The sequence below is a fragment of the Aquarana catesbeiana genome, linkage group LG06, assembly GCF_042186555.1.
Source record: "Aquarana catesbeiana isolate 2022-GZ linkage group LG06, ASM4218655v1, whole genome shotgun sequence".
NCBI classification, from domain to species: domain Eukaryota; kingdom Metazoa; phylum Chordata; class Amphibia; order Anura; family Ranidae; genus Aquarana; species Aquarana catesbeiana.
In genome coordinates this window covers 342,319,914-342,344,175 of record NC_133329.1, presented here as the reverse complement: position 1 = coordinate 342,344,175, position 24,262 = coordinate 342,319,914, and the positions used below count along the sequence as shown (strand labels likewise).

Below are 24,262 nucleotides of genomic sequence, written 5' to 3'. Positions count from 1 at the left end.
TATATATAGATAATTCCAGCAAAAAATCCAATTCCAAAAAAAATATATAAATAAAATACAGTTCCAAAAATATATATGTATATAGAGTTCCAACAAAGAAATGGATATATAGTGTTCCAGCAATGTTCCAACAGTGTTCTTTATAATTAGTGACTTTCGTGCAGACAACCAGCTAGTATCCAGTGACTTGCGGTGCTCCCCCTCAAGGATCCCCACTCACCAGCTCCCTGCACCCCTGCAGGGGTAGTAGGCATGTAGTATTAAGCCTTGGTATGGTGTCCTAGATTCCAGTGAGGTTGTTCCTGGGTACTCCCGCTCCAGACACAGAACCCATCCGTAGTATGGTCATCCACATAGGAAAGGAAACAGGGCTCCCGTAGTGTATTACGTTTTTTTAAAAAATACTTTATTAAAAAAATTTGATTGCCCAACACCTCGGGCTAATGTATAAAAGTAAATAAACTAAAAAACCAAGCCAAACAATCACACTGCGTATCGTGGTAGGCACAGAGAGAGCTCGTGGATCCCAAAGCCATCAGCTGAGCGGCGTGCGCCTCAGCTGCGTTCCACACTCTCTTCCACTTCCGTGTGTGACGTAATCGCGTAGCTCCGCCTTATGCGTTTCATCATCGACGTTGTCAAAGGATAAGTAATAAAAGACTCCTCTCCCATATAAAACATTAAAACAGAGGTGACCGCGCTGAGGTGGAATAGATAAGGGGCCCCAGGACTCACACTTCCCCCTTTTTGTAGGTGTTGTTATTCCTGTGGTTTGAATCTAATTTAAATTTCTCTTCTTTGATCTGGATATAATCCATTCTCCTGTAAATTGGATATATATTTTACATAGGATCTGTAATAATTTATCCCCTTTATAGGGATATATATATATATATATATATATATATGGTCCCCCTCTGTTATAAACCCGATTGGGGCACAGGGGGTACCCTGTATATAGATATTGAGATTTGTTTCCTAAAATATAAAAGTATATAGGTATTGAGATTTGTTTCCTAAAATATAAAAGTCCCCGATATATATACAATGGTGATATATGGTAATACCTACTCCTTAGTCTAATACATACAGTTATTAATTTGATCGGGGGATGGAAAAACTGATAAGGCTGAGTGGTGGGGATATCTAGCATATGGCCACTTTGCAAACAGCCCTAGTAATTAGAATGTCAATAACCATTTAGGACATGGAGTGGTAATACACAAAATTTACCTATAGGGGTCTCACCCTATGCTGGTTTTATTGGTCTCCCCTATGATTTCACAATTCAGGTCTATGGACTAAGGAAGTGGTATATCCAAAATTAATAGTTTGAATGAGGTGGAAAAATAACATTACATGGATTAACCTTATTATTCTTGTATAAGAGCATACTGTGGTAATATACATGTCTGCCCCTTATGATGGCAAGCGGGGATATAAGGTTTCATACTTTATAAATTCTTTAAAAACCCCTTAACCACATTGAGCCAACCCGGTAGGAAAGGATCTATAATACATGCAAAAAATCTGCCCATGGGAGGAGCAATGTTGGAACTCGGTATGCCCGCTTGCCTACATATAGTTGAGTATGAGGTACGCTAGCTACGCCTTTGACAACGTCGATGATGAAACGCGTAGACGCCTTTGACAACGTCGATGATGAAACGCGTAAGGCGGAGCTATGCGATTACGTCACACGCGGAAGTGGAAGAGAGTGTGGAACGCAGCTGAGGCGCACGCCGCTCAGCTGATGGCTTTGGGATCCACGAGCTCTCTCTGTGCCTACCACGATACGCAGTGTGATTGTTTGGCTTGGTTTTTTAGTTTATTTACTTTTATACATTAGACCGAGGTGTTGGGCAATCAAATTTTTTTAATAAAGTATTTTTAAAAAAAACGTAATACACTACGGGAGCCCTGTTTCCTTTCCTATGTGGATGACCATACTACGGATGGGTTCTGTGTCTGGAGCGGGAGTACCCAGGAACAACCTCACTGGAATCTAGGACACCATACCAAGGCTTAATACTACATGCCTACTACCCCTGCAGGGGTGCAGGGAGCTGGTGAGTGGGCATCCTTGAGGGGGAGCACCGCAAGTCACTGGATACTAGCTGGTTGTCTGCACGAAAGTCACTAATTATAAAGAACACTGTTGGAACATTGCTGGAACACTATATATCCATTTCTTTGTTGGAACTCTATATACATATATATTTTTGGAACTGTATTTTATTTATATATTTTTTTTGGAATTGGATTTTTTGCTGGAATTATCTATATATATATTTTTTTTTTCATATGTGGAATAGACTCTCGCACCCTTAAGATTATTACAATATTTTTTTCACTAATCACCCATATGGAGTATTGATTATTATTTAATACACCTCCCATCACCACCAAAAACGTTTTTGGATGGATGGAGGGTATTAAACATATGCTTGTTGGCTCTATGAGCTCTCACTCTTTATGTATTGATGAATAATTGGTTTACTACACAGAGTGTAGAGGGGACTTCTACAGATTAGATCCCTTTCACACAAGAGGTGGGGACACTTTTATGCACAAGTTTTTTTTCTTTTTGTTGAGCGGGTGCTCTTAATTACACATTTAGCACAATAGATACCCCATTAGAGGTAGCGCCACTTACCCCTATCTTAAAAATTCTCTATAACATTAGCCACCCTCTAGTAGGGTTGTTCAAGGGGAGGCTGCACACCTAAGTCCGTGAGCGCGGAAACCCTCTTCTATTCTTATGAAATTCGACCATGTATGGCCAGCCTTACTGGGTTTCCTCCATTTCCTCTCTTTCCCCCTCTTTGGGGTCCAAGGTCAAGGCTCCTGACTAGGCGTCCTTCTTCACCCATTCCCTACTTCTTCGCCCCCCACCCCCCCCAGGGAAAGGGGCATGTTCAGCCCTAGGTCACGTGTGGGGGATAGCCCAATCCCCACTTCTTTCTTTACTGTGGGTCGCTCTGAGTATTGTGGATGTGTTACATTTAGTTACTCGTTAAATGTCTGCACCCCAGCTGTTTATTACATGACTTTTTTGTGATGGCTATGGTATTGTATATTCATTGCACTTGTATTAAGGGCTTTACCCTCTGTGATCTCTTTGTATAATGAAGAATACTTTGTACTTTTCTTCAATAAAAAAAAGATTGAAAGAAAAAGTGAGTTAACCACTTCAATACAGGGCACTTAGACACCTTCCTGCCCAGACCAATTTTCAGCTTTCAGTGCTGTCGCAGTTTGAATGACAATTGCGCGGTCATCCATCACTGTACCCAAACTAAATTTTTATCATTTTGTTCCCACAAATAAAGATTTCTTTTGGTGGTATTTGATCACCTCTGCGGTTTTTATTTTTTGCTAAACAAATAAAGGCCGAAAATTTTGAAAAAAATAAAAGTTTTGCTTTTGTTTCTGTTAAAAAAAATTGTAAAAAAGTAAGTTTTCTCTTTCACTGATGGGCACTGATACGGCGGCAGCGATGAGGTGGCACCAATGAGCAGGCACTGACGATGGGCACTGATATGCGGCACTGGTGGGCACTGGTAGGCGGCACTGATGGGTGGCACTCATATGCAGCACTGATGGGTGGCACTGGTTGGCACTGATAGGCAACACTGATGGGCAATGAAAGGCGGCACTGCTGGGCACTGATAGGGTGGCACTGATAGGCGGCACTGATGGGCACTGATACGCGGCACTGATATGAGGCACTGATGGGCATCCCTGGTGGCACTGGCACTGGTAGGCATTGAAGTGGGCACTGACTGGCAGCTTCCTGGGCACAGATTGGCAGCTGCCTGGGCACACAGTGGCATTTCCCTGGTGGTCTAGGGGCATACCTGGTGGTCCAGTGTGGATCGCTTCCCTGGTGGTCCTGGGCGGCTTCCCTGGTGGTCCTGGGTAGGATCCGAGGGGGGGCTGTGCTGATAAACAATCAGCACAGACCCCCCTCTGTCAGGAGAGCAGCCGATCGGCTCTCCTCTACTCGCGTCTGTCAGACGCGAGTGAGGAAAAGCCGATAACCGGCTCTTCCTATTGACAGCCGTGATCAGCCGTGATTGGACACGGCTGATCACGTGGTAAAGAGTCTCCATCAGAGACTCTTTACCTAGATCGGTGCTGCGGGGTGTCAGACTGACACACTGCAACAACGATCGCCGCGATGCGCGCCCCCGGGGGCGCGCAGCGGCTCAATATCCTGCGGACGTCATATGACATCCAGTCAGGATTTTGAAACCACTTTGCCGCCGTCATTCTGCTATATGGCGGGCGGCAAGTGGTTAAAATTACACATTGTGCTTGAAAAAATAAGTATATGTAAGGAAGCAATATGCCTATGTTGTAGCTTGTTAAAAGACAACTATGTTTTTATTTATTTGGATTCATACTTGGGTGGATGTAGCATCGAACCGATGCTGCATCTGTCCCCCGCCGCCCGAGCCACCGAACACCGCCAGTTCTCTCACCTCCCCAAGGGGAGAGCTGCTGCCTATCAGTCAGTATCTCTCCTTCTCTGCTCCTCCATGCTCATTGGAGGGCTGAGCTGTGGTGGGGCAGGGACAGGCAGTGGCTCGCTGAGAGGCTGAGACTGCCATTAGTCCAGGCAGCTGGCGGATCCAGACTTCCTGAGTCGGGATGACGTGCTGCCTGGACTGATTCCAGTGACGTCAGCAGAGAACGGACTTCAGACCACTCTCCGTTGAAAACTGGTCACAGGAGTGCTAAAAGAAATGCACTCCTGTGACCCATAGGAGAAGCCCAGGCTGGACTTCTTTTAAATACTGTCATAAGGTGGTGTTGGTTTTACTATGCATTGATGGTATAAATGACTCTTGTTGTTAAGGTTGCACCGATACAGTATCAGTTCCGATACTAAGCATTTGCATAGTACTTGTACTCATGCAAATGCTCCGATACATAAAACCAATACCTTTGCGGCACGACTTGAGCCCATACAAAATTTATGGGCTCAAATCTCACTGCCAAGAATCGCATGTGATTTGAACAGGAATGCGGTGTCATAGTGACTTCAGCCTGGGTTCACACAGGAGCGGTGTCGGAAACTGCATACTATTCGGAGAGGAATTGCATAGTATTCCTGTTCAAAGCTCATGCAATACTCTGCAGTGCGATTTGAGCCCATTCATTTTTTTATGGGCTTAAATTGCACCGCAATAGTACAATAGTATCGGTAATCGGTGAGTACAAGTATCAGTACTTGTACTCGCCAGTAACAAAAGGTATCCGTGAATCCCTACTTGTTGTACCTGTTAAATATAATTTTATGGAAAAAAGTGACTGCCAAAAACTGTGGATAGTATTAAAATTACTAGGCAGGGAGTCGATTGTAGTAATGTTAAACAAACTATATCCTGTTTGTTTAAATAGAACTAAAGGCAAAACTTTATTTTTCATTTTGGATAAAGCAAGGGAGTATCATAACCCGTCAGTTTGTTTTTTGCTATCTGTGTCCCATTGGGGAGATTTACCTTCACTTCCTCTCCAGTAGCCAAGACGGGAAGTGAGAGGAAGTCCCTACAAATTAAGGGAATCCCTTGAGGACCCCCAGGTCACAAAAAATAGTGTCCTCTTTAGAAGTTTTCCCCTCTATTTTCCGGGGCCAACCCAAAATTTTGAATTATCTTACTTTCAATGATCATGGTAAACAGGACAAATATAGAGGGTAATCCCCCTAGGTGGCACAGGCAGCAATAAAAATCTGGAAGGTGTTCTTATCTCTCTCCACTCTCTATCCAAAACTAAAAAAAAAAAAGTTTTGCCTTTTAGGTGTACTTTAGGCTGAACTTTAGGTGCACATAAATGACAGAAATACATGCAGTTCTGTAATTGTGAATACATCCTTAACCCCTTCACGCCGATGTAACACAAATATGCAACCCCACAAGAATGGGCTTTTTTCCGTGGAGCTGCATATTTGCACATCTCTTTGTGCTGGGAACGCCCCATGAAGCACAGAGACTGGGGTCTCTCACCATGAGCCTTGGGCCCCATACTAATGATTGGGACCAGGAACTCTTGATTCCAGGTCACCTGATCACTGTGATAGCCTCTGATTGGCTATAACAGTGATCAATCACTGTGAAGCCCACCCCTGTGTTTTCTTTCTCTATGAGTGGAGGAGAGTAGTACATCGTATCTCTCCCTCTCCTTGTAAAGAAAAAAAAAGTGTGTATAATAAAAAAAAAAAAAAAAAAAAACAATAAAAATACCAAAAAATACCTAGATCAAGGTTTGATCTAGGTCAGTGCAGGGTTAGTGCTTGTGTCAAGGTCAGGTTCAGGATTTTCTTTTTTTTTTTTTTTTATATTTGTGTCAGTGTGTTTTTAGGTAGGATAACAAAAAGAAAAATGTGCACTGTTTCTGGGCTGTACTATGGGTAAAGACAACAACTAACATACACATACAGTATGTGACTACGATTTGTCAGGAGCAGGAGAATTTAATTTTGGTTGAACTTTTTTGGAAGTTTTTTTTTTTTTTTTTTTTTTTACTATTTTTGACCAGTTTTCCTTCGATTTAAAAAAAAAAAAAATTAGGAGTTATCCACTACCATTTACCACCAAATAAAAGCCCAATTTTTCCTAAAAAAAACAAAAAAAAAACAGGTATAATACACCTGGAAGTAGTTGTGCTGATTTGTACGGTTTTAATAACACATGTCAAAGTTGCAAAAGTGTGCTTGGGAAATTAGATTTATTTTACCCTTAGGCATGAAGGGGTTAAATATATATTTTTTGCACAACCTGTGTTTAAATTTAAACTGCTGGGCCTCTGGAGGAATGGGGTGGGAGGAAGTAGTAGTACAAAGCCAATCCATTTCATGTGCTGACAAAAGCATATTGATAGGAGAGAACAGAATGACAGAGATGAGCTCATCACTGTTCTGCTTCTTCTTTCACTGTCCAGTCACTGGCTGGGGCTGGTCTGCAACCAGTAGGTTGAATGATACTGGCTATCAGACCCAGCAGCCAAAAAAAGTACTGCAGGGGATTTAATCTCTGGATTGAAGTTGAATATTGCAGGTCAATCTAATTTTGGTATTTTATCTTTTAACGATCTAATCATTTTATCCTATTTTTGGCAGGAGTTTTTTGTTTTAAATATTGTATGTTCTGTTAAACATTTAATTAAAAACATTTTGAAGATGACCATCCTAAAAAATTCTATAGTGGCCTTTTAAAGCAAATCTTATCTTCAGCGTGCTTGGGAGCTCTACCACGCAAATACCAGCTGCAGATGCTGAATTTTGGGTCTGTACCCTCCCAGGCCCCATTATTGGTTCATGAAGGGCAGCCTCACTGACAAATGGTTAAGCAAAGTAGGCCAAAGTTTCTTCTTCAGGACTGAAAACCTGGGCATTATATTTCATCTTTTCTGAATCCTTTATGGTCCAGCTGGTTATGTGACCAAATACTTTTGGTCACTTGCCTGCCTTTGGTGTTGTCAGAAAATGTTACCATTCATTCATTCATTCATTCATTCATTCATTCATTCATTCATTCGTGTATTAGTGCTAGCAATGGTCAAAGCTTTGGGGTTACAAGTATTTCACTTTTACTATTTACCCATGTGCTGTTACTAGCCGAAGCATGCAGTTGTGGGGCACTTGCAGAGTGGCCCCATTTCCTTGAATAGGTCATGATTGGCAGGCTGTAGCACTCACCAAAAGCAACAAGGGGCTTCATTCCTGCTGCTCCATGTGTACACCTTTTGGCTGCTGCCTCAGCAGCTAAAGAAGAGGGTAGGGATTGGGGGGGGGGGCGGTAAAACCACACCCTAACTTTACTTGTGAATGAGCCCTAAGGGTACCATTGGCAAATGCAACTAAGGGCTCATTCACAAGTACAGCAGGAACTGCTGCGCCTCTAAAAAATGATCGAGGTGTGTTTTGACAGGTGGTCAGAAGGCAATATGATACCTCCTCGCCACCTGATTTAAACTCATTATTGCCGTGCAGTGCACGCAATTGTAGCCTGGCAATTAGAGGTTTAAATCAGATGTGAAGGGGCGACACTGTGCCTGGTGATCTTTGACTTCTCCCATGTTGTTCAGATAGAACTCCACCTCTTTAAGGATGCCTACCCCTGGTTTAGTGTATTTGTATGTCTTGATACACCTTTATCAAGTGACATTGGTACTTGAAAGAGAAGTATTTTTTTTTTTAAACCATCATACTTACCTAGGTGGATGCAGCATCGGTCCGATGCTGCATCTGTCCCCCGGTGTCTCTGCACTGAGAACCGAGCGATTGAACACCACTGATGGCTCGGTTCTCTCACCTCCATGAGTGGAGAGCTACTGCCTGTCAGTCAGCAGATCTCCTCTCTGCTGCTCCACGCTCACTGGAGCGCTGAGCTGTGGAGGGACAGGGAGCGGCCATCTCGGTCTCTAAGTGGCTCGCTGAGAAGCTGTGACAGGCATTGGTCCAGGCACCTGGCCAATCCAGACTTTATTGTTGTGATGACACGCTGCTTTGACTGATTCCAGTGACGTCAGCAGAGAGCGCACTTCAGACCACTCTCTGCTGAAAACAGGTCACAGGAATGCAAACTGAATTTTACTCCTGTGACCCTTAGGAGAAGCTCATCCAAACGAGCTCAGGCTGGACTTCTCCTTTTTAAAGTGGTTCTAAAGGCAGACGTTTTTTTTTTTTTTTTTTTCATCTTAAGGCATTTTTTGCATTAAGATAAAAAAAACTTTTAGTGTGCAGGAGGCCCCCTCAGCCCCCCTTATACGTACCTGACCCCAATCTTGATCCAGCGATGTTGCACGAGAGGCTCGGTTGTTTGGGACTCTCCCTCCTGATTGGCTGAGACACACAGCGGGCGCCATTGTCTGCTGTCGAATAAAGTCAGTGAGCCAATGAGGTGAAATGGGGAGGAGCTGAGCCTCAGCTCCGTGTCTAAATGGACACACAGAGCATCGGCTGCCCTCATAGCAACATGCTTGCTGCGGTACCCTAGAAGAGGAGGATCTGGGCTGCTCTGTGCAAAACCACTGGACAGAGCAGTTAAGTATAACATGTTTATATCCAGGAAGGGATTAATATGCTATCACTTTGCTATGATAGCTACCTGGTAAGTGCATTCGTAGAATGTATCAGGAAAAAACTGTATTTAATAGGTCCAGTTGAGTTAAAAATCACAGCCGTAGTCAATACTTTTTGGGGGCTCTCCTATCTCCCTTCATCTAAAGTGTTCAAAATTATGGATATACTATCTATATGGTGCATTGCTTAGTTCTGATGAAGCTGGACTAATGAGCTTCTGAAATGTATTGGGTACTCCTGTGACTCTTAACATTGCCAAATAAAAATCAATTGAATCTATTAAAAATCCTATAAAAAAAAAAAAAAAAAAAAACAATCCTGCCCACACCGAACAACTGTACTATTATTTCAGCTCAGCCCCCACAGTTATTACTTTTTGTATCGCTTGACCCTCCCTTCTAGACTGTAAGCTCTAATGAGCAGGACCCTCTGATTCCTCTTGTATCAGATTGTATTGTAATAGTATTGTCTGTTGGCACTATATAAATCCTGTATAATAATGTTATTTTTAAACCAAAAAAAAAAGACTTTAATATCCCTTGAAGCTGGCCATATGTGATTATTATTATTATTATTATTATTATTATTATTATTTTTTTTTTTTTTTTCATCCACACAAACGAGGTGGATGGAGGAATTCACCCTGCCCGGGACATTGTATTCTGACAGCAGGACTCAGTGCTGTCAGAATACACAGATCAGCAGCTGAAGACACTTATTGACAAAAGTTTTCCAACTTGTTCATTTGATAGAAGTCATTCTAGCAGTTGACTTTTGTCAAACAGGGGCGGCCAGACGCTGATTGAAATTTGGCCACCCCGTCTGAACCAGCCAAATTTTGATCCATCTATGACCACCTTTACAGTCCACCTTAATGACAATGTTTAAATTACTTTTTTTCTTAATCTTTTTTCAGATTTTGCAAGCGTCACAGAGTTAAATCTAGCTCATGTGTTCCTGCCGTGCCACAAGATTTACTGGTGATGACTGAGCTAGTGATCCCTCGCTTCATCTTCTATCTAATTCAGTACTTAAGAGATGGCTACAGTGAGCCAGGTAATTATGTATGAGCATAATGCTTTGATTGTTGTCTTTATTATATTTTAATAATATTGAAATCTAGCCACTTTCTAGTTTTGGATGGGGTAGGGAAAAGTTAGAACTGCTGCTTGACCTCACAAACTGCCAGTCAAAGGTTGTGTATGATGTATGAGAACAGTTTGAGGTCATACAGTTGACAAGAATAAGGAAAGGGATGGTCGGCACTCAGGATGACATCCAAAATAGTATTTCTTTATTTAAATACATGTACAAAGCTGTAAAACAGCCTACGCGTTTCGGACGTTAGTCCGTAGTCATAGCATACAGTTGACAAGCCAGCCTCTCAGACTTCAGGTGACTTTGGATTGCATCCGCAATGGCTGTTTCTACTGTTCTGTTCTCAGATTGAAGTTTTGCTGGTGCACTGGACACTAGTATAAAGGATAATTTGCAGGTATGGAGTGAGGGCAACCTTCTGTTAACTAGTATACGCAGCATAGGTCACCTTAGTAGTAATAAAAAAAATTAAAAAGTGAGAGCACCAATGATTTTTAATATATCCATTTGATTTTTTTTGGCAAAGTAAAAGTCACCGGAATACCCAATACATTTCAGGGGCTCATTAGTCCAGCTTCAGAATAAAACGATGCACCATATTGATAGTATTTCCATAATTTTGCACACTTTAGATGAAGGGAGATTGGAGAGCCCTTAAAAAGTATTGAGTACTGCTGTGATATTTTACTTGGTTCATAAAAAATCAACTAGACCTATTAAATACTGTGTTTTCCTGATACATTCTATGAATGTGTTCAGCAGATAGCCATCATAGCAAAGTGATAGCATAGTAATCCCCTCCTGAATGTGTGCTCCTTCTTCCTTTTTTTTTTGATGGCAGTGGGAGCCAATAGCGCCGCTTATGTGTTTCAGCCAATCAGGAGGGAGAGTGCCAGACGGCCTAGGGACTCGTGGACATCGATGGATCGAGATGGGGCTGAGGTAGGTATTGGGGGGGGGGGGGGACAGCGGCTGCTGCACACAGAAGGCTTTTTATCGTAATGCATAGAATGCATTAAGATTAAAAAACCTTCTGCCTTTACAACCGCTTTTACTACTACATATGTCCATATGAAGTTTTTAAGACAAGCTCATGGGCTGCAGTAGCAGCTGTGAGCTTGTTTCTGTTTTGCTTAGCCAGCTCCTAATTTTAATGTAAAAGTTATCTGGGCATCAGTATAGTGACGCCCCCACTCAAACACTCCAGGATCTTTGCTTAAATAGTCACAGTGGTTGTCAGGGGGTACGTTGGGAGTCTAATAAACCCCTGATGTCCCCATAAAGAGAAAATATCAAATGGAGGCTTGTTAGAAATAAAGTTAAATGTTAAAAAAAAAAAAAAATGGAGAAAAAGTTAAAATAATGCACAAAAAAAGCAAAACAAATATGGAAAAGCTGCCCCTGTCACACCCACTAATGCAAATGCATTCTTAGGCCTGATTCACACTTATGCATTTTTTATGCTTTTTGCATTATGCAGATTTGCACTACAGCCCATTAAACATGGTTTCCTATGGAACACGTTCTGTAGTCCAAATCTGCAAAATGCAAAAAGCACTAAAAATGCATAAGTGTGAATCAGGCCTTAGGCTGCGCACGTGTATGTAAACTGCAATTGCACCACACACACGCATTTTATATCACTGTGCACATTGAAGCAAAAGCAGTAATTCTATGTTCCTTGTTTATGGTTAACTCTCAACCAACCTTTTTCAACCAGGGTGCCTTGGCAAAATCCCTTAAAATTGCCCAAAAACTGTACACAAGCCAGAGGGTGGATCAATCCTGCCTTTCAGTTACACACAGCCACAGGTTTCCATTGTGCACCATTACAACCTTCTAGCTGACGGCGTCCTAACAACCAATGACATCATCCGCACCCTTGTTTGCCCTTTCCCCTGCCACTCTGTATTAGCACTGTGGTCACATTAGCTGAATGATAGAGATAAACTGAAGGAGATCTAGAATATTACCATGTTTCCCCGAAAATAAGACATATCTTGATTTTCTAGGATGGATGCAATATAAGCCCTACCTTGAAAATAGGCCCTGGTTAAAGTCCTTGTGAAATCATGTAATCCATACTGTAAAATGATTATATAATGTCCAGTGTGTGTGTCTTTATGTAACTTTATTGTAGAAAATACCTTATTTGCAGCGCTGCTGTGCGCTCATGTGGCCCGTCGGAGCTCTCCTCCCGGGTGACGTCAGTGGCCTCTCCTTCTGCAGCGCTCAGAGCAGGGCTTACGTCAGCGGGGATCTCGGCATCTCCTTCAGCAGTGTGGAGAAGAGCTCTGGCGGGTCATGTGAGCACCCAGCGGTGCCGTAAATAAAGTATTTTCTACATTGTTACATGAAGACACACACTGGACATTATATAATTCATTTACAGAATGGATTAAATGATTTTACAAGGACTTTAACTAGGGTTTATTTTGGGGATTACAGATATGCTGAATCCTGAGCTGACAGGGAGGGAGAAGGGGAGAGAAGACGGGACAAATAAGGCATCTCCTGAAAATAAGACCTAATGCATTTTTTGTAGCCAAAATTAATATTAGACCCGGTCTTATTTTCGGAGAAACATGGTAGTCATTACCAGTGTGCAACGTTGGGTGTCTTGCAGGTGTGGATGTTGCTGCTTTATGTAAAACTATTAGTTTAGTTTTTTTTTTTACATTTTAAGAAGGCGTGCCTTGAGCTTGCCCATAATTTTAAAGGGTGTCTCGTCTTTAAAAAAAAAAAAAATGTTTAGGAAACACTGCCCTAAACTAATGAGCTGTAATGTTGCCGACCGCACCACCTGTTGATAATATTGGGTGTCATAATTTTTCACACTATTGCGGGTGTACACAATTTAAAGCTTGACTTATTTGGCTATATATATTTACTGAACACTACATCATTTTTTGTAAAAAAAACAAAAAACAAAAAAAAAGGGGATTAAATTGTGTTTGTAAGAAAATACTTTTTTTTTCTTTTTTCTTTCTGAAAGTATACATTTGAGAAAGCGTTATGTAAATATCGTTTGATAAAACGTAACTACCTGTATATTCTCTCAGATACATTTTGTTGCAGATGCATTTTGACAACCAGCAGGGCCGGTGGTCACAATACAATAGCTGCATCGAGAGATTTGTTTATCTGCACTGTATAGCGTGGGTGTAGGAATCTGGTGTTGGAACAAAAAAACAAAACAAGAAAAAAAAAGCCCACAGCCAGCGAGTATAGCCGCTTTACTTTTTATTCTCCTTTTGTGGGTAAGCTGGTTGGTTGTAAGGTCATGAGATTATGTAAAAGTAAATGCAGCTTTTAGGATTCCTAAGCTGTTAAGTACTGTAAAACGTTGTTGGGTTACCCTTAGTTTGTGTGTGTGTGGGTTTTTTTTTTTTTTAATTTTTATTTTATTAATACAGTTCGACCCCCCCCCCCCCCCCTCTTCACACTGGGTGTTTCAGGTGCCTAAGGCACCAGAAATAGCCTCCGCTAAGAGCCTGAAAACTGCCTCCCTTTCACTGCAGTGTGACTTTTCACACTCGGCCGGTGCGTTTGCGGGACGATACCAAAAGTCCTGCAAGCAGCATCTTTGGGGTGGTTAGGGAGCACTGTATTTGGCACTCCCAACCCGCCCTGCCCATTGCAATGAATGGACAGTGCTTCCAAAGCGCTTTGAAAGTGCCACAAAGTGCCATTTTGCTTATTCTGTTCATGTGTATATACTATAAATATTTACAAGTCTATACATTTGAGATCTATTGCAGAAATGCCAGTTACTTCTGCATTACATGGAAATCTTTCATAAATGGTGCAGTAGTAGTGATAAAAGCTTTTGCCTTCTTCCAGCTATGACATCTGTGTTTGTGACATGTTTCTTGTGGGAAGATATACAGATTGTAAGGTTTTTTTTTTTTGCTTTGGCTTGTTAAAGATCTGCTGATCATCTGAATACGTGTTCTTCTTCCAAGACTTACAGCTGAAAATGAACATCGTGAATATTAAGTTGCAAACTACAATTATAATTTTTGTATTCAGTAATAAACTATGACCTGCAAGATTTATAGGAGTCGGGTAGCTTATAATTCTGAAAGTAGAACTAAACATTCATTAATGTCTACCTCTTTGATTTCCAAAGAACAACCTTTCAGCAGGGCCCCCTTGTAATGCAAGGGTTAAATGCTCATTAACTCTAAGGGATGAGGATTAGGGCATAATATCTTTTCCTGGCTCAGCCTCATGTCAGTAACCTTGGGTCAACTCTGCCCGTTGCCCCCTTATAGGACATCCCTGAATAGATCAATAAAAAGGCCACCAGTATCTGGTGCAGGTGTTCTTATTCTGTCCTTGCTCCGGACGTTCCTGTTTCGTGTTACCCTGCCGTTAGTCCCTGCGGTAGATGGTCCCTTGTTGGGGGTAAATCTACCTGATAGTGGGCACCCCTGGTGCCGGCACAGGCATAAGATGCTTTACGCCTGGTATCTAGAGCAGCCATCCTGGGTCTTTTTCGCTCTCTTACCTCTCACTGTTGGCTGTAGCAAAGCTGACAGGCGGCAAGACTCAATGCAAGCTAGGCACCGATCGATGACGTCATCCCTTGCTGTGTGTCCCGGCCCTCTTCTTTCCTCAGCTTTTGCTCCTCCTGCATTCTGTCGGCAGCGGCGGGGGTTGATGATGTCACTAGGACTCTTCTGATTGTCGATTGGTGTAGAGAAGCACCGCTTCCCATTGCAGGGAAAGGGGATATACGGTGTTTGAAAGGCCTGGGTTTGGTCTGGACAATACAGCCGCTGGTTTTCTGCCTGTCCCACTGGTACTGTGAGTGCTCTGTTCTATGCTGTCTTCCTGCTCCCTCACATGATTGGCAGTTATGCAGACTGATGGTTGTCATGTTCCAGCTGTCTTGCCTGGTAGTCTGCCTAAAGGATTCTTCCTGATACCTTCCCGTGAGCTGTTGCAATGGGTGAGTGAGTTCTGGGGGGTTCTACCTAGGGATTGTCTTTCTTTTGGCTTGCTTATACCTTCCTTCCTTTCTTGGTTCCTGACTATATATATTTCTAGCCCAGGATTAGCTCGCTAGTCCCAATGGATGAGGCACTGAAATCTGCTTATAGGTAGGGGATTCCTGTATGGGCAACTGTATACCTTGTACTGCATATTGTCAATGACCTTACTTATTGGCGGAGGGGTTCTTCACATAGAAGCCACAAAAGGGTGTTTTTCCTCAGGTACTGCCCTAAGCTAAGGCTAAGCATTATCCTGTACAGCACAACCCATCTTCAGCTTTTGCGGGACCATCATCTGGTCATACCCGGGCTCAACCATTAGTTGCCACATGGCTCTTCCCATGGTCTCTAATTCATATTTAGCTTGCCGTCCAATACCTTTGCTATTTTAAGAGGGACTGCAGTCTGCACATATAATTTGTAATAAAAACATCTTTGCCATTCTGAAGCTTCCCTCCAACCACTTTGCATATTTATTTTATATATGCTGTGATTGTGTACTTGCCAGATATGCTGCAGAAATCTCCCTCCACTGAGTTTGGCTGCAGCCATTTTAACTGTGTGTCGGCCTCAGTCCTTTCGGCCAAACAGAAAGGTTCAAGGTTGACCGATCTTATAGGCCAAATAGAGAGTTCTCCCACTTGCGGATCAGGCCAAATCCAAAGGTCCTCAGCTTACAAAGGCTTCAACCAAGTCCTTCCAGACATCGCCAGTAGGGCAAGATTAGCTCTCTTTGGCTATATCTGGTCGGACAGGATTATGGATTAGTGGGTCTTTAAGGGTGTTCATAAGAAAAGAAAAACCCTAAATTCTTCCCTGGGCCCCAGTCCTTCCGCGTGAAGACGCTCAAAACCATAATCGCAGTAGTCTGTCCAGGCGTATGAATGATTTCGGTCTAAGGTATATCTTAAGTTTTTCTTCACAGGCAACCATTTCCAATTTAGATGTCTTCTGTTCGGGCTTAGGAACCTTTTTCGAGGCTTATGATCACAATGCTCGCTTATCTCCGACAGCAGGGCATAAGAGTTTTTCATTACCCGGACGTCATCTTCATTCTCGCTTACTCCAAGGACCTTCTAGTGCAGCACTGGGACCAAGTCCTGACCACTCTAGCAGAGTTTGGATGGATGATAGAACAGAAAGAAATCTGACTTGTTCCATGTCAGAACCTTGTGTATCTAGAGAGGTCGTTCGACACTCTTCAGTGCAAGGTGTTCCTTCCGGAGCAAGAAAGATACATTTCCTCAGAGGCCTGCACCCTTGGTTACGGTCTGCAGAGGTATACAGTGGGGACGGAAAGTATTCAGACCCCCTTAAATTTTTCACTCTTTGTTATATTGCAGCCATTTGCTAAAATCATTTAAGTTAATTTTTTCCTCATTAATATACACGCAGCACCCCATATTGACAGAAAAACACAGAATTCTTGACATTTTTGCTGTGCTGTGATACTCATATATTTAACTCAGGTGCTGTCCATTTCTTCTGATAATCCTTGAGATAGTTCTACACCTTCATTTGAGTCCAGCTGTGTTTGATTATACTGATTGGACTTGATTAGGAAAGTCACACACCTGTCTATATAAGACCTTACAGCTCACAGTGCATGTCAGAGAAAATGAGAATCATGAGGTCAAAGGAACTGCCTGAAGAGCTCAGAGACAGAATTGTGGCAAGGCACAGATCTGGCCAAGGTTACAAAAAAATTCTGCTGCACTTAAGGTTCCTAAGAGCACAGTGGCCTCCTTAATCCTTAAATAGAAGACGTTTGGGATGACCAGAACCCTTCCTATAGCTGGCCATCTGGCCAAACTGAGCTATCGGGGGAGAAGAGCCTTGGTGAGAGAGGTAAAGAAGAACCCAAAGATCACTGTGGCTGAGCTTCAGAGATGCAGTCGGGAGATGGGAGAAAGTTGTAGAAAGTCAACCATCACTGCAGCCCTCCACCAGTCGGGGCTTTATGGCAGAATGGCCCGACGGAAGCCTCTCCTCAGTGCAAGACACATGAAAGCCCGCATGGAGTTTGCTAAAAAAAACACCTGAAGGACTCCAAGATGGTGAGAAATGAGATTCTCTGGTCTGATGAGACCAAGATAGAACTTTTTGGCCTTCATTCTAAGCGGTATGTGTGGCGAAAACCAGGCACTGGTCATCACCTGTCCAATACAGTCCCAACAGTGAAGCATGGTGGTGGCAGCATCATGCTGTGGGGGTGTTTTTCAGCTGCAGGGACAGGACGACTGGTTGCAATCGAGGGAAAGATGAATGCGAGTACAGGGATATCCTGGACGAAAACCTTCTCCAGAGTGCTCAGGACCTCAGACTGGGCCGAAGGTTTACCTTCCAACAAGACAATGACCTTAAGCACACATCTAAAATAACGAAGGTTTGGCTTCACAACAACTCCATGACTGTTCTTGAATGGCCCAGCCAGAGCCCTGACTTAAACCCAGTTGAGCATCTCTGGAGAGACCTAAAAATGGCTGTCCACCAATGTTTACCATCCAACCTGACAGAACTGGAGAGGATCTACAAGGAGGAATGGCAGAAGATCCCCAAATCCAGGTGTGAAAAACTTGTTACATCTTTCCCAAAAAGACTCATGGCTGTATTAGATCAAAAGGGTGCTTCTACTAAATACTGAGCAAAGGGTCTGAATACTTAGGACCATGTGATATTTCAGTTTTTCTTTTGTAATAAATCTGCAAAAATGTCAACAATTCTGTGTTTTTCTGTAAATATGGGGTGCTGTGTGTACATTACCACTTCGATACCAGGCACTTAGACACCTTCCTGCCCAGGCCAATTTTCAGCTTTCAGCGCTGTCGCAATTTGAATGACAATTGCGCGGTCATGCTACACTATACCCAAACAAATTTTTTTATCATTTTGTTCCCACAAATAGAGCTTTCTTTTGATGGTATTTGATCACCTCTGTGGTTTTTATTTTTTGCGCAACAAATAAAAAAAAAAGACCGAAAATTTTGAAAAAAAAACAAGTTTTTCTTTGTTTCTGTTAAAATCTTTTAAAGGTTTTCTTCTTCAATGACGGCCACTGATATGGCTGCACTGACGCCCACTTATACGGCGGCACCGATGAGGTGGCACTGATAGGTGACACTGGTATGCGGCACTGATGGGCACTCGTAGGTGGCACTGATGGGCACTCGTAGGTGGCACTGGGTACTTATGGGTGGCACTGATAGGTGGGCACGGATGGGCACTGACAGGTGGCACCGATGGACACTGATGACACTGGTGGCACTGATAACACTAATGGGTGGCATTGCTGGGCATCACTGAAATATAATGGTGCCCATTTGTGGGCACTGATTGGCACAGATTGGGCACAGACTTGGCACATTGGGCACATGTGGATGGCCATAGGGTACATACCTGGCCATCCGCATGTTGCCCCCTTCCCTGGTGGTCCTGGCGGCTTCTTGGTGGTCTAGTGCGGGCATCCGGGGGGGGGGGGGGGCTGCGCAGACCCCCCCTGTCAGGAGAGTGAGGGAAAGCCGATCAACGGCTCTTCCTATTGACATCATGATCAGCCGTGATTGGACACGGCTGATCACATGGTAAAGAGCCTCCACCTGCTGGACATCATATGACGCCCAGTCAGGATAACTGAATCACCGCCCAGCCGTCAATCTGCTATAGACCGGGCGGAAAGTGGTTAATGAGGAAAAAAATGAACTTAAATGATTTTAGGAAATGGCTGCAATATAACAAAGAGTGAAAAATTTAACGGGGTCTGAATACTTTCTGTCCCCACTGTATGTTTTCTGGGAAGCCTGACAGCTTGTATTCCAGCAGAGATTCCAGAGTTGCCATCTGAGCAGGGGCCTCGGGGATAGCGACATCAGAAAGTCGATGTTCTGCTCTTTATTCAAGACAACCAGCAGTGGTGGAGCCAAGGGGTTAACCTTTCCTGGGATAAGCCCATCAACCCAGTGAGCTGGGTATTCATCACGTCAGATGCAAGTCTGCGGAGTTGGGGTGCTCGTTGCCAAGGCCTGTGAACTCGGGAAACTTGGTACTCTCAGCTCCCGTGTTCCTCCAATCTGCTAGAATTGAGTGCAGCGGTGAAGCCCTAAAAGCATTCTTTCCCATCACTCAAGTCATACTTCTGATGGACGACAAGGCTTTGGTTTCTTATCTTATGTGATGAAGCTGGGAGAGCGAGGAATCTGTGCCTTCTCCAAGTCACATCGGAAATCTTCGAGTTTGCTGGACCTGTCGGCAGTGTACCTTCCGGGTTCTCAAAACACCCTAACAAGTCAGCTAAACCGTAGATTCTCTAGCCACAGGGAATGGAAGCTGAACCCGAAGTATCTGTCGGATATCTTCGCACGGTGGGGGACTCCTGAGGTAATACTCATACGACTCCAGACAATTGTCAGACCCCACAGCTTTTCATCCGCTTCTTTCACCCACAAGCTCTAGCCCAGGATGCCCTTTTCCAGAAGTGGGGCTTCAGTCTGGTATACATCTTCCCTCCAATGGCCCTGATTCTCAAGTCATTGCTGAAGATTGTGAAGGAGGAATCGCCCCAATCTGGTCGAGGATGCCATGGTTCCCCCTTCTTTGTCACCTCGCAACGGGCCCTCCAATTGGATTGCCTCAAGCCCGAGACCTGCTTCTCCAAAACGGCCAGTTTCATCCAGATCTTGCCCGACTAGCCTTGACTGCATGGCAGTTGAAAGGAGCAAACTGAGGGGCCTTAATCTTTTCGTTTTCGGTCATGTAAACCTCCCTTTGGCAAGGAAGATCTTGACCAGGTATACTTACAGCCGAGCATGGCAGAGATTGGAAGATTAGACTGTTCAACAAGGATTTTCCTTTCAGTCCCCCTCGGTGGTGAATGAGCTGGGATTTCTTCAATCAGGACTGAAATTAGACCTAAGCTGCAATACCATTAAAGTACAGGTTTCGGCATTGACTGACACTTCTTGGTCCAAGGAACCGCTGTGGTCAGATTTGTAAAAGCGGCAATTAAAATACGACCTCCAATACATCCGATATTTCGATTGCGGTATTTTCCGTTGGGTCTGGGGGAGTTGCTGAAGTCTCCGTTTGCTCCGGATTTGAGCTGTCCATTATATTACCTCACTTCGAAGACAGTGTTTCTTACAGCTATTGTCTCAGCTAGGCAAATCTTTGACATTGCTACATTCTCCTGCAAGGAGCCGTACTGCACCTTTTTTCTGGTCAAAGTGGTGTTAAGGCCTTCTCCAAATTTCTTGCCTAAGGTTCACGGAAGTTCCACTTTAATTGCCAGTCGGCCCTTCCAGGTTTTTTTAAACCCTCAACACTGAGCCCAAAGGTTCGGATTTGCATAAGTTGGATCTAAACTCTATTCTACAACATATACAGAGAGAACAGAATAATTCCGAAAGTCCAGCGCTCTCTTCGTATTTCCGAAGGGTCCTAAGTTGTGCATGCCAGCTCTCCCCAAGATCAGCTTAACATGGGTGGTAAGGTGTACTCAATCAGCTTACTCGCAGGAAGGCCTTTTCCCCCTCAAGAGATTCGGGCACATTGCTCTGGTAGTTTTCTTCCTCCTGGGCAGCCTGGTCCAAGGTCTCGATGGATGTGGTCTATGGGGCGGCCAGCTGGAGTTTCCCTAATACCTTTATCAGGCATTACAAGCTTGATGTAGCTTCCTCCCAATTGATATTGTGGAAGCTTCTGTGTTGGCTTTTGCTTTGTCCAAATAATAAATTAATTCTAAGCAGCACCTGGTGTTGGTGGTTTTGTTTTACTCCCTCCCTGTTACTGGCTTGAGGCTGAGCCAGGAAAACGAAAAATTGTTACCAATACTTACCATAATTTTCCTTTCCTGGCTCTGCCTCATGCCAGTACACACCCTCCCTAGTCCATCGTGGGATATTTACAGAACACCTGCACCAAGTACTGGTGGCCTTTTTATTGATCTATTCAGGGATGTCCTATACGGGGTCAAGGGGTGAAATTGACCCAAGGTTACTGGCATGAGGCAGAGCCAGGAAAGGAAAATTACGGTAAGTATTGGTAACAATTTTCCATTATTCATCAATTGGGCAGGCTCCTTCCATCTGCGTGACTGGTCCCCTGAAGCCTCCTCTATTAGACACTGTTTCGTAGTCACACACTGACATAAAGTACATTACAAGACCAATAGTCTTGCATTGAACATGTAGGTGGTCCTCCAGTCGGGTGAAGCTTAAGGTAAGTATTACATCTAATTTCTTATCCCCTAGAGTTAATGAGCAATTTTCCATGGTAGTGTTTTGTAATTCCCAGAGCTGGGTTTTAACCCTTTCCCACTCAGCACTGGCATCCCTTTATTAGGGTCTTTACACCGTGGGAGCAGGACGCATCCACTGATAACATGACCACTCTGATTGGCTGTCACATGATTGGGAGTCATTCCTGCAGACTTTTTATCGCTAGACCAAGAAGTGTCTTTAGCTGCCCATGTGTGTGGTGTGTGGGCGATAAAGCCCACACTGTTTGCTGTCGCACATATGCATTATGTGGGTGACAAGAGGTTAAAGAACCTTTATTTATTTATTTTTTGGTAAAGCACTGTTGATTAAACGGGATCATATTTTGGTTCTTTTTTATAAAAAAATAAATACCAATATATTCTATCAATATTGTCATCTTTTTCTCCATGCAATATTCACTTTTAGTATGCGTTAATATGGCGGCTTATAGTCCAAATCAGACTTGTGCAGTTAAGGGTGGCATAACTGCAAGTGTTGTCACCATACAAAAGGAAGCTTGGCCTGTGGATACCTTTTGGCTGGTGTGATCACCAGGTTTGATTTCATTGAAGGAAGGAAATATATAGGAAATAATTTGGGCCTGGTTGACACTAGTGCGATTTATGAATGGAGTCGCACAGAACTTTATCACATTGTTTTCAATGATGCTTGTTCAAATGCGACATGGAGTGATTTTAGAAAAGGTTACTGCACTATGGTGGGATTCCAGTGTGATTTTTGGCCCCGTAGACCTCAGCGGAATTGCACAGAAATTGCATGTACATGTGATTCTGTCGTTATTCGGAAAGTGATTTTCTATTTTTTTTAAAACCCCGCTTCCAAGCAAATGTTTGGTCCCTAAGCATAGGTTCACGCTCATGCAGTGCAAGTTGAATCTGTTTTGCAGTGCAATTTGAAGAAGCTGCTGCAGTGCGTATTGATGTGGTTCAGATGCAATTCTAATGCATTTTTCATACAATTTGCATACAGCTTTTCTCACTCTCCACAAGAACATACTAGAATTGTGATACTTTAGGACAGATAAGCGTTTTGCATGCAGTTACCAGTCAAGTCTATGGAGCTAAAAATTTCACCACTCTAAATTTATGCAGGACCCTTTTTAAAATATCATTGGATTTGCACTGCATATATTTAAACCGCCTTCAAAGAAAGTCATGTTATTCCACCTGTCATGCGATTCCATGCGTTCTGGAGCACATCAGAAATTGCATCGGTGTGAACCAGGGCTAAAAAGTAGTAGTAGTGGCTCGACTACTAGGCATAAAATCAAGTACAAAATCGACAATAAGTCGCGCTATATAATCGCACCTGAATTGCATCAAAATCTTTATGAACCAGGCCTTAGACCTTTTGGCCTTACAAGAATGTGCAAACAACATATTTTTATTTTAGTGTTTTGGATACAAGTTCACTTCCTACTGTAGCCCATGTGAAAACCTTGTCAACTCAATTATGACGAAGAAAAACAAATCTTAACGTATATGTGAACCCTTACCTTGTAAAACCACCCTTTTAGTTTAAATAGAAATGCAAGGCATTGTGTGTGTGTATGTGTGTATGTGTGTATGTGTGTGTGTGTGTGTGTATATATATATATATATAATGGAAATTTGCTGTCCCCTCAAAATAACTCAACACACCGCTGGCAACAAAAGTGAGTACACCCCCAAGTGAAAATTGAAAATGTCCATATTCGGCCCAATTAGTAATTTTCCCTCCCCGGTGTGATGTGACTTGGTGTTACAAGGTCTCAGGTGTGAATGGGGAGCAGGTGTGTTAAATTTGGTGTTATCAATCGCACGCTCTTACTGGTCAATGGAAGTTCAACATAGCACCTCATGCCAAAGAACTCTCTTAGGGTCTGAAAAAAAGAACTGTTGCTCAACATAAAGATGGCCTAGGTTGTAAGAAGATTTCCAAGACCCTGAAGCTGAGCTGCAGCACGATGGCCAAGTTCCACTCAAAACAGGCCTTGCCATGATCGACCAAAGAAGTTGAGTGCACGTTGCTCAGCGTCATATCCAGAGGTTGTCTTTGGGAAATAGATGTATGAGTGCTGCCAGCATTGCTGCAGAGGTTAAAGGGGTGGGGGGGTCAGCCTGTCAGTGCTCAGACCATATGCTGCACACTGCATCAAATTGATCTGCATGGCCGTCGTCCCAGAAGGAAGCCTCTTCTAAAGATGCACAAGAAAGCCCGCAAACAGTTTGCTGAAGACAGGCAGACTAAGCTGTGATCTGATGAGACCAAGATGAACTTATTTGGTTCAGATGGTGTCAAGCATGTGTGGCGGCAACCAGATGAGGAGTACAAAGACAAGTGTGTCTTGCCTACAGTCAAGCATGGTGGTGGGAGTGTCATGTTCTGCGGCTGCAGGAGTGCTGCCGGCACTGGGGAGCTCCAGTTCATTGAGGGAACCATGAATGTTAACATGTACTGTGACATACTGAAGCGAAGCATGATCCCCTCCCTTTGGATACTGGGCCGCAGGGAAGTATTCCAACATAACGACCCCAAAAACGCCTCCAAGACGACCACTGCCTTGCTAAAGAAGAGGGTAAAGGTGATGGGCTGGCCAAGCATGTCTCCAGACCTAAACCCTATTTATCATCTGTGGGGCATCCTCAAACGGAAGGTGGAGGAGCGCAAGGTGTCTAACATCCACCAGCTCCGTGATGTCGTCATGGAGTAGTGGAAGAGGACTCCAGTGGCAACCTGTGAACCTCTGGTGAACTTCATGCCCAAGAGGGTTAAGGCAGTGCTGGGAAATAATAGTGACCACACAAAATATTGACACT

General features: G+C 43.4%; 1 protein-coding gene across 4 annotated transcripts in view; it reads left to right on the top strand.

Annotated features, from left to right (window-relative positions):
- UBR3 (ubiquitin protein ligase E3 component n-recognin 3) overlaps window positions 1–24,262 on the top strand; it is a 327,861-nt gene that overhangs the window by 35,658 nt on the left and 267,941 nt on the right. For all 4 annotated transcript variants that reach the window (XM_073633943.1, XM_073633941.1, XM_073633940.1 and 1 more), the window contains exon 2: window positions 10,008–10,147. In XM_073633943.1, the coding sequence (XP_073490044.1) occupies window positions 10,008–10,147 (140 nt within the window). The remainder of the gene's footprint in view (window positions 1–10,007; window positions 10,148–24,262) is intronic.